The sequence below is a fragment of the Triturus cristatus genome, chromosome 8 (assembly GCF_964204655.1).
Source record: "Triturus cristatus chromosome 8, aTriCri1.1, whole genome shotgun sequence".
NCBI classification, from domain to species: domain Eukaryota; kingdom Metazoa; phylum Chordata; class Amphibia; order Caudata; family Salamandridae; genus Triturus; species Triturus cristatus.
The window spans coordinates 1,650,441,977-1,650,453,529 of NC_140591.1; the positions used below are offsets into that span (position 1 = coordinate 1,650,441,977).

The 11,553-nt window shown below is 42.6% G+C and overlaps 1 protein-coding gene across 1 annotated transcript in view; it reads right to left on the reverse strand.

Annotated features, from left to right (window-relative positions):
* The window catches only part of LOC146808489 (TRPM8 channel-associated factor homolog), a 153,195-nt gene extending 143,071 nt beyond the window's left edge, over window positions 1-10,124 (reverse strand). Inside the window, exon 1 of the mRNA XM_085623579.1 lies at window positions 9,508-10,124. Within this exon, the coding sequence (XP_085479705.1) occupies window positions 9,508-10,124 (617 nt within the window). The remainder of the gene's footprint in view (window positions 1-9,507) is intronic.
* Between the last annotated feature and the right edge of the window lie 1,429 nt (window positions 10,125-11,553).

Below are 11,553 nucleotides of genomic sequence, written 5' to 3' on the forward strand. Positions count from 1 at the left end.
TAGTTAAAATAATAACATTTATACAATTAAAAACACATATTTTTCCTGGAATTGATGCATTTGTTTAAAAAAGTTGCAGTATAAAAACATACATCCGCAGATTGCAAATTGAAAATCAATTTCATTGCGTGCTCAACTGTGCGTGTTCCATATTTAACAAATATTGGTTTAAGCAGGACAATACGGAAATTAGAGTACAGTTTGCAGAACAGCATAAAGTGCATTGTGCTTTGCTTGGAAATCCCGTCGCATCTACAAGGTCCTGATGGGTATTTCCTCATTATTGGATGGGCCACCAAATGGTGCACTATTCCAAATCTAAGTCTTGTTAGCACAAATTTGTGCGTTGGTCTAGTGACCAAGGTTAAGTAGACAGGGAATCCATCCTTAAATAAAATCTGTTATAAAACATAACAGTGGACAGAGTTCCGGCGGCAACAGCCCTCTTTCTCTCCGCAAAGGCCAGATAAACCCTTTTTAACTCTACTTTGGGGATCAGTAAAACAGCATTGGGATCAATTACAATATTCAAGTTAAAAATATCTGAGAAACACACAATAATATATTTAATCCAGGGTATTGCTACAGCTTTATCTAATAGCAAACAGTCCTGGATAATAGATCTAGTGAAAGACTTCTCCTCCTTCAGCCAAATAGACCGCCAGGTCATCAAAGGCCTAAGGGACAAAAGGTCAAGTAGGTAATTCACAGATAGTTCCTGATGGCTCAGAGCATTAGAGGCCGATGTGGGTAGGCATAAAAGTTTTTTAAGGAAGGAATTCTCTTCCAGCTGCAAATTATAGGCGCAGCAATAACCCCAAATTCCTGCCCCGTACAATGCAATTGTTACACATCTGGCCTGATAAATTTTTCTCATGTCCCTGGTCCTCCGGTCCCCAATTTTCCCGGCGAATCTAAAAATTCCGTGGGCATTTCTAGCCATTTTATTACGTATGTTATTAAATTCATAAGTCCACTTCTTGTCGTTAGAAAAAGTTATACCTAAATAACAGAATTTGTCCACTTGCTGTACTTTTGCATTGTCGATAAAAAACCCTTTCGTTGCCTGTTTTAGTTTCTTGGGGCCACAGATCATGGTGTACGTTTTTTCTTTATTGATAACTAATTTCCTGTTATCAATAAAGGAGGCAAAACTGTCCATCAATCGTTGCAATCCTACAGGAGTTCTGGACAATAACACAGCGTCATCGGCGTATAAAAACACCGGCACTGATACACCATTAATCATAGGAGCATCTGCATTGACTTCTTTTAAAATAGCATCAATTCCATTAATAAATAAAATAAATAAAAGAGGAGGTAAAACACAACCCTGCCTTATACCACGTTTAACGCTAAAGTTCGGGGTACATTCACCCTTCCTACCAAAACGTACGCATGTTTTTAATCTCTCATACATCCTGGCAAGAAAAAATATTATGCCCTCTGGCGCTCCCAAGTTCAACAAGGTAGGCCACAAAATTGAGTGGTCGACCATGTCGAAAGCGCTGCTTAAGTCAGCGAAGCACAAATACATAAGGCCAGGTTTTGCATCACTATGCTTCCCGATCAATAGTTCTAAATTGACACATTGATCGAGCGTACCCCTGCCTTTCCTAAAACCATATTGGCTATCTGCCAAAATACCATCCTGTTCTGCCCATTCTTCCAATCTTATAAGGATAATCCTACTCATAACTTTTACGGAGGAGTCCAGTAAGGATACAGGGCGATAGTTTTTTGCATCAGACCTGGATCCTTTTTTATATATTGGAACGATAATAGACTCCCCCCAGGTCGAAGGGGGTTCGGTACAAACCGCGGCATTGAAAACAACAGTCAACAGGGGACCCCAGACTTTAGGCGCTTCTTTACAAACATCAATCGGAACCCCATCCGGGCCTTGGGCTTTTCCACCCTTACTCGCCCTGATCCCCCTTTCAACTTCTTCCACAGAGATATCAAGTGGAAAAATAGGCCACTTAGATGAGCCAGCATTAATAATTTTACCCGAGTCAAAGATAGTTGAGAAATGGGCAATCCACCCTTCACAAGAGACATTTGCTGTTAACTCAGGTATATTTGTCTCCTTGAGGAATGGAGAGTTAACTGTTGCCCAGAATAACGCACAATTAGAAATTTCTGCGCTTGGTTAAGTGTGTCCCAAGCTTGCTGTTGAAGAACCCCCTTCCTAGATTTAATGGCGTTTTTATAATCTAGCCTTAGAGTTATGACTAAATTTTTATCCCTAGGCTTCCTTACTAAAGCCTGCTTAAGGTTAGTCAGAGCTGCAGAACAGGTTTGATCAAACCAGACAGGTCCAGGACTTGGACAGCCCCTATTACGGCCAGTAAACTTCGCATTAATGGCAGTGTTGATCCCTATAAAACAAGATAAGACCCGCTCATGGTCTAATCTATTTTCTAAGATGAAAACAATGTCTGCTAAATTCCCCGTTATTATGAATGAGGTCAATTCAGATGCTTTCACCCCTACCCACCTAAGTCTTAACCCATTAGCCCGGTGAGCTTCTATATTGTCGACTGTGGTCCCCACCTCTCCAACAATCTCCTCCCACAAAGTTGTGGCCACAATAATAAAATTGTGGTCACTTGTATCCGATATTTCGATTTCCAGTGGGGCAAAACAGTCGACAATACTAGAAGATACTAGCACATGGTCAATCACAGATTTAGAGCACCAATTTTTGAATGTGGGGATGGGCAAGCCATTTCCATCCCTACAGCAATCCAATATTTCCAAGTCATAGTACCCCATTAATGAATTCAAAATTTCCCAATAAGTATCATGACCAAAGTGCGAAACCTCCCAACCGGCATTATTAGTGACCCCACAGGTCTTTAAAGGTTGTGATTCACACAATGAAGTATTAAAGTCCCCACACCAAATAATATCAAATACAACGTTGGAATCCAAACTCAGGGTATCGATAGGATTGGCCAAATCTGTTATTATTCTTCCCCTAGTGCTATCAAAGATATTATTGTAATAATTGATCAGAAGGATATTACAGCCTTTGCCTTCACGGATCCAGAGCATCTGGACAAGATCACCCACCGGTATATATTTTATCACCAATATTTGACGGTGAACCGATACAAGTGTGAGTAAACCCCCCTTAGCTCTTCCCGGACCCTCTCCTCGTGCTGGTAAATTATATGACACAAATCCCTCATAATCAACATCACTTCTGCGCCAGGTTTCTTGGAAACATAAGATGTCATACTTATTAATAAAAGTTTCCCAACCAGTGTCTCTGCCCTTAGATTTCAGACCGGCCACGTTCCAGCAAACCAATGTGGAACAAGTGCCTATTCTGGTAGTAGTCCTAGTAGCAGAACCAGAAACATATTCACCAACAGTGGCCTCCCCGGTTGATTGTCCCGAATTACATGGATTCACATAACCCTCCTGATCATTCTCTACCTCAGTCAAATTAGGCGTGGGTGCTATGACCGTGAACAGTGTTTCATCAACACAGTCATCCCCGCCAGATCCCTCCTTCCTTGCTGGGTACAACTCTCTCTCTTGTATACGTCAATCATTAGAGTCCAGGGAGCTAAGGGCATGGAATCTATTTTGTGTGGGAATGCCAGAATAAGGTCTATAGGTGGGCGGGTGGGTAATAATTCCACTACTCTCCCGTGGATTGGTATTAAGATGATTATAAAAGAAACCTAGCAATCGGGCGCATACATTGTCATTGGAGGTTGGGAGAGATGCGGCTCTTAGGAGGATCGTGGCAACATGTTGTGGATGTTTGAAATTTACAATTACACAGTCCCCCTTTGAGCTTTTCTTAGAACTCTCTATCCGTTTAACTCTCCTAGTAGTCAAAACTTGATCAGAGAAATTCAACGGGAAACCGCATTGCCTATTCAGCCAGGATAAACATTTATTTTTTAAAGAGTCGTGTGTTTCCTGATAGCCCCTACTGTCAAGTGGTGGTACATTTGATAATACCACCACATAAGGTGCACACTCAGGTGGAAGATTAATAACGTGCCTTCTATTAATTTCTTCCCATCCATTGTTATTTTCTATAACAGACACAGCCTGACTGTCAGAATGAGTTCGCACATGAGGTATTATGGGGTTAGCAATAACATTTTCTTTACTGCCTATAGCCTTAATAGAAGGTGCGCCCTGTATATAACATTTACATTTGTTGTTAGTTATGGCAGTAATTACCCCTCCTGGTTCTTCCATGGCCTTATTAAGCAATCCGCCTAGTCTTGCGACTTCTATCGTTAATTCCTCAATTTTTGACACCAGCGGGTCTATAATGCCTCTGATCTTTGATTCAATAATATCCGCAAGGTTAATTGTTGTATCATCATCTAAACTAACCTTATTGGACTTTGCAATTTCGTCTATTTCGAATTGTTTTATGGGTGAGGCTACTCGTTTTCTTACCGAACGTGTTCCCCCCTTCTTATTTGGGATTTTCCTACATGTTCTAATTGCCCGAGCTACGGGAGTAGGAGAACGTTGTAATACCTTATCAGGACAATCGCCTAAATCCACCACAGTGGAGGAGATTTGTTCAAGATCGGGCAGTCCCTCATCCAAAACATCCAGATTAGTAATATTAAATTGACTATTCACATCCCGTGGTGTAGAAACTGGTGAACCCCCAATAGGGGTCCCCAGCAATGGAGAAATGGTTTTCCCTAATGACTGTCGTCTTTCAGAATTTATCTTGCTAACCCTCTGAACCAAATAGTTATCCAAAGTACGTGGCCCAGAAGGAGCCTTAAGTTTGGACATATTAACAACAGACAACAGACAGCAGCCTGCAACAAAGCTTACTGAATTGGAATGATAATTATACCATCAACTGGTGATGTTATATGTTTAAAAACACTTCAGACCTATAAGAGAATCTGAGCACCATACAAATAGTAAACCAAATATCACTACATGTTCTATATATATACCAGCAGTCCTGTAGGTGCAGCGTCTCTGGCCCAGCCCAGTCTCTTCTGGCCTCTGAGGGCCACAGAGGGCCCGCCCTTTGCCCGGGCTTCGCCCGGCTGCGCCCACGCGCGTTCCGCGACGCGGAGGAAGTCGTGTCCTTTTCAGCACCTCCGGGCGCGTTAATCGCGTCAGCAGCCGCAGGGAGGTCTGGGAGCTGTAGTCTCCCCCTGTTCGCGGCCGCGGTGAAGTTGCGGCGATAGGGGAGACTACCAGCGTGTGGATCCCACAGATGGCGGCAGCTGCGATGGAGGGACAGAGCAGCAAGTGGCAGCAACAACAGCCAAGGAACGGGGCACCAACAAAGCCCCGTGCAGCAGGTAAGGTCTCCCGCTCCGTCGAGGGAGTCGCATCCTTTTCAGCGCCTCCGGGCGCGTTAATCGCGTCAGCAGCCGCAGGGAGGTCTGGGAGCTGTAGTCTCCCCCTGTTCGCGGCCGCGGTGAAGTTGCGGCGATAGGGGAGACTACCAGCGTGTGGATCCCACAGATGGCGGCAGCTGCGATGGAGGGACAGAGCAGCAAGTGGCAGCAACAGCAGCAACAACAGCCAAGGAACGGGGCACCAACAAAGCCCCTTGCAGCAGGTACGGTCTCCCTAGTCTTATGCTTTAAAAGATGTGCACCGCTACTTCCACCCCTTGGCCTCTCTGCTCAGTGAAAAGTGATAGTGACAGTGATGTGCGGTCAGTCCATATAAACAATCAACGCGAGCTTTCCTGGCTCTCCTCCTCCTTTAACGTGTAGGAGGAGAGGAGGTTGGTTAGAAGTTTGGGCTTCAGGTTGAAGCACAAATTCTAATTCAGATTTAAATTGGTATCAAGGCTCCAATTTGCTAAGGTGTGCAATGGAGCCGAGGGTGGCACCTATAGCCTCGGTGCCAGCCAGTCACTGTGTGCTGGGATCTCTTAATTGCACTGTCTGTCAGGCAGTTAAGCTCCTTACTGCCACCCCTGCCCTATCGGAGCTGCCCCCCTCCACACTCACACTCCCAGGAAAGTTTTGTTCGGGGCCGGTAACCGGTTGCACGGCTGAAGGAGGCCCGAAGTGCAGTCTGCAGTTGCAGACGGTACCAGACCCGCGACCGCAGGCCCCGGAGGGTGAAGAGCGGGACCCGCTTGAATCAGATCTAGCACGGAGGGGACAGCGGACTCCCAGGTAGCGCCCCAATGTTCCTGGTCGCCGAGAGCCAAACCGGAGAGCCTAGCCTCTAGTCAGCTGTGGAACCGAAGGCCGCCGTCCGCACTGCTCTCATTTTGGTCATATTTAGGGATGGACGATAAATACACTCTGCTGACGGAGTTTGCAGAGTTTTGCTCACTCCGAAGAGTTCCAGCAAAACTTCACCAACTGGCGCATGGCACAGTTTTTTTCTCAGGTGCGGATCACCAAAGGTAAGTTGGCAATTGCGAGTGAGAATTGGCATCCTCTAGTGTGATTTTTGGTCCCTAGGATGGCACCTAGTGAGATTTTCCCAATGGGGGCGGTCGCAACCGTTCGAGGTGAAAAGCTGCAGTTCAAGAAGAAAATCTATTCGAGCTGCAGGACAGGAGCAGCTCCCTCTGGCACACCATGTGGTGCTGTTTGCCCTGATTTTGCAGCGTAGAACAAGCTCCTGGTGCTAAAAATCAGCGTGAACAGCGGGACGAGACGATTCTTCCCGCTTGGGTACTCCGCATTCTCTTACAGAGTTTTCATGTAACTCCGTGGAATTCTGTGGAGTGAAACTCTGCAATTTCCCCCACTCCTAGTCATGTTTTGACGGTCTATAAGGTGGCAATTCCTTGAGCCCTAAATTACACCTCTGAGGTGTTGAATATGGGTTTTTGGCATTCCTTTGAGACAATAGAATGTCGGATTTTCTACTAGATTTGTGGTTTGAATACACTAGCAGACCCCCCTTTTTTTCGCCAGGAATTTGGATTAACACCAACTTTTATTCTGGTGCTGGACGCTGTTTGATATCTGGAGATCTACTTTTGGTTGGAGAAACGGTCACACTTCATGCAGCCCTTAAGTTTGAAATTTCTGCGCTTTCGAAAGAAAAGAGTGCCTTCTTTAAGCTCTTTGAGGTGGCGAAAGAAACCTTACAGGTTAAACTTGAATGGGGCTCTGGTTTGCTCAAATCTCTTCAAATCGTCATATAAAACATATCTCCTATAAAATAAAACAGGACAGAGTTATTGCCCTGTGTTAATTAAATATGCAAAATCTGCTGGTACAGGAGAGCAATCTTGGGAATGTACCCTAGCCATATTTAATCTGGAATCTTTCTCACGGGACCGGAAGATTGATCCTTTTGATGAGAATGAATATCTGCTGCATGTTATTACTGGTATTTAGGATAAAGTGCTAAAGAAGGAGATATTTTGCAAATGATGTCAGTTGCATGATAAAGATTTTAACCATGTAATATTTGCATGTCCTACATTGCACAATGCATGTCGCCACTTTCTAGGCCATTTTATATTAAATACAATATTTATTCAGTATCAGAGGCCATTAAGTCTCTAATGTCTTCACCTAATGGAATGATTTGTGATGAGTGTTTCCAATTTTGTGGGTGTTTTCTACATTTGTATTAAGGAATCACAATAAAGTTAGGAATCCTAACTTTACTACTCCTAAATGCCTTTTTTGAATACCGAAAGTCGTAAAGTTAGGATTTTTCTCAGTTTAGAAGTAGTAACTTTGTTACTCCTAAATGCCTTTTGTGAATACCGAAAGTCGTAAAGTTAGGATTTTATCTCAGATTACTTTTGTGAAAAGGACCCAATAAGTACACCCAACAAGCACATTACAACAGTAACAACATTTCTTACATCACACAAAAATTACATTAAATATATCATTCCAAAATACTACAATTTACTATACCCACTACAATTAACACAACAATAAAAATTATGGATTGTGGAGGTGTAAAATTTACTATTCCCACTCAAGTAAGTGCAAAAGTAGGGAAAGTGTTGGATTGCAGAAAGGTGAAATGTACTATTCCCACTCCAATCACTGCAGCAGTAGAAAAGTGTTGGGTTGCAACAGTAGGTGAAGTGATGAAGTGTTGAATTGCAAAGGTGTAAAATTCCCTATCCCACTCCGGTCAGGGCAATTGTAGAAAAACGGTTGGCTTGCAGAGAGGTTAAATGTACTATTCCCACTCTAATCACTGCAACAGTAGGAAAGGCGTTGTATTGCGGAGAGCTTAAAATTCCCTATTCACACACCAGGCAGTGCAACAGTAGGGAAACTGTTGGATTACGGAGGAGTAACATTTACTATTCCCACTCCAGTCAGAGCAAAAGTAGAGAAAGTGTTGAACTGCGGGGGGTAACATTTACTAGTCCCACTCCAGTCAGAGCAAAATTAGGGAAACTGTTGGATTGCGGAAGGGTAACATTTACTATTCCCACTCCAATCACTGCAGCAATAGGGAAAGTGTTGGAATTAAGAGGGGTAAAATGCATTATTCACACTCCATTCAGTTCCACAGTACGAAAAGTGTTGGATTACGGAAGGGTAAAATGTACTATTCCCACTCCAGTCAGTGCAACACTGGGAAAAGTGTTGGATTGCGGAAGGGTAAAATTTACTTATCCGACTCCTGTAATTGCATCTAAGCGCTCTATTGAATCTTTGATTCTTTACAGCTACGTATCTCTACATCTACTGAGAAGATTCATATCATCTTTGGTCTTTTGCCCTTTACTTAAAATCAGAGTCTATTTTTCTAACACGGTGTGGAGTCTTTTTATGGTGTGTTGCTGTGTTCTTTTATGAGTCATTGCACAAATATTTTACACATAGCATTCTAAGTTAAACCTGACTGCTCAGTGCCAAGCTACCCGATGGTGAGCGGTGAATAATTTGGGCTGTGTTGTGAGTTACCCTGAATAGAATTGGGGTCCCCACTTGGATAGGGTGCATACTCCTGACAACTAGAGACCGAGTTTCTAACATACACTTTAAAATCTGAATATTGTGTCCCCAAAAATCCTGGTAAATTTTGCATTCCTCTCTTCAGATGTTGTTACTGGAGGCAATGCCCCCATGACATATAAACCTTGCCAGGTGTCTGGTGGATTAGAGTGAAGGCAAGCAGCTGGCCCATGTCATAAGTCCTGACACAGTGTGTGGCCTTCTGCCTGCTCAAGAAACCTCTTATAGTGCCGACATGGGACAGTACATATTTAAAGTACATCTATGGATGCATGGAATGGTCGAAACAAGGCCTAGCTAGAGTGCTTTGATGGTGCTGATGCAGGAGCATGGTATAGAAACAGGATGAGTCTTTGCATCACCAGTGGTGATGTGTGTGTCTCTCCCAGCTCTCTTCATCAGGCCTTGGAAGTACTTCAAACAGCCCCACAATCAGTTGAAAAACTTCTCACCAGCACCCTGACCTAAACCAGATTCTACATATTAAATAGAAAAGAAAAATGACATCATTGATTCAGTAGTTAATTACATTCTTAATCTCCACATTGTAAGTATAAGGTCTTGTTTTACTCACTCGACAAGCACTGGACAAGTTGGGATTTCTTTAGAGATTGAGATAACTCCCGCCTTAACTTGGTTGGATGTGAAATAGATGCCGGACACATTGATCACTTCATTTCCAGGAAATTCAAAGCAGACCTTTTCAGTGCCGTTTTTGGAGGCCCAGTTATAAGCTTGACCTGCGATGAGGAGACCGCCTCCTTTCTTCACAAATGCAATAAGCTCTTTCTTCTTATTGGCATTATAAGCGTCCATGCAATACACACCAAAGGATTCCAGAAACTCACTAGTAGACTTCACCTTGATGCGATTATCAGAGAAGGTCTTCACCAGGGAGTCAAAGTTAGACTGGACTCCAACCAGAGCATCTGCTGAGGGTTTCAGCCAGTGAATAGAATTGAGAAGGAGCTTTGAGAACTTTTGGCTCTGGAGGTAGGACTCATGAGGGATGGCCACGATCCTACCCTTCCCATAATGAGAAGCTGCAATCAGAACTTGGCCAGAGGCACTCACGATCAGAGGGAAGGCTTTCTCCCCGATCAGGAGTAATTCACAGGGAATGGAACTTCCTGTGAAGTCCAAAGTGTCAACGCCTTGAGTCAAGGCTCCATAAGATTCTTCCAAGGCCATTTCAATGTGGTTTTTGCTCCTGAAAATATATATAAAAAACAAAATTAACAATACTCATCTTTAAAACATTGCAAATGTGCTGTTCTTTGGCTAAATACCCTGATGTCCCTGCTTTTTACATATGGATGACAGTTAAATATCATGAATGGTTAACACTATGCTGGTGCTTTATACCTTTAATTATACTGTGCATATCAATACTTTTCTAGTCTGATTGTTTGTGCCTAGTACATATTGTGGTTATGATCTATTTTGATGCTTCTACATATCATTAATATTTCACGGTGGTTGCTAGTTCCTTGTACCAGCAATGATACTTCAGCATATCATTAATATTTCACTGTGGCTGCTAGTTCCTTGTACCTGCTATGATACTTCTACATATCATTATTATTTTACTGTGGCTGCTAGTTCCTTCTACCTGCTATGATGCTTCAGCATATCATTAATATTTCACTGTGGCTGCTAGTTCCTTCTACCTGCTATGATGCTTCAGCATATCATTAATATTTCACGGTGGTTGCTAGTTCCTTGTACCAGCAATGATACTTCTACATATCATTAATATTTTACTGTGGCTGCTAGTTCCTTCTACCTGCTATGATGCTTCAGCATATCATTAATATTTCACTGTGGCTGCTAGCTCCTTGTACCTGCTATGATACTTCTACATATCATTATTATTTTACTGTGAATGCTAGCTCCTTCTACCTGCTATGATACTTCTACATATCATTAATACTTCACTGTGGCTGCTAGTTCCTTCTCCATTCGACTCTTTGTGCCATGTAAATGTTAGGACAATTTACATACATTATTATTTTACTGTGACTTCTAGTGCCTCAAACCTATTGTAATACAGTTAAGTATCATTAACATCAATTATACAACATTAATATGTTATTTTGACTTCTAGTGACTTCTATAAATGTTGTGATAATTCACATATCACTTATATTTTACTATCACTGCTAGTACCCTATACCTATGGTGCCACTCTACATATCATCAAAATTTACTATCACTGTTAGTACCCTATGCCTAATGTGGGCCTCTGCATATCAATAATGTGTTGCTACCACTGCAATCTATACCTATGGTGGCACTCTGTATGTAATTAATATTTACTATCACTGCTAGTACTCTATACCTACGGTGGCACTCTGCATGCCATTAATATATACTAGCACTTCTAGTACTCTATACCTACAGTGGCACTCTGTATCCCTTTAATATTTACTATCCCTGCTAGTACTCTATACCTACGGTGGCACTGCATGCCATTCATAATTACTATCACAGCTAGTACTATATTCCTACGGTGGCACTCTGCATGCCTTTAATATATACTAACACTGCTAGTACTCTATACCTACGGTGGCACTCTGCATCCCTTTAATATTTACTACCACTGCTAGTACTTTACACC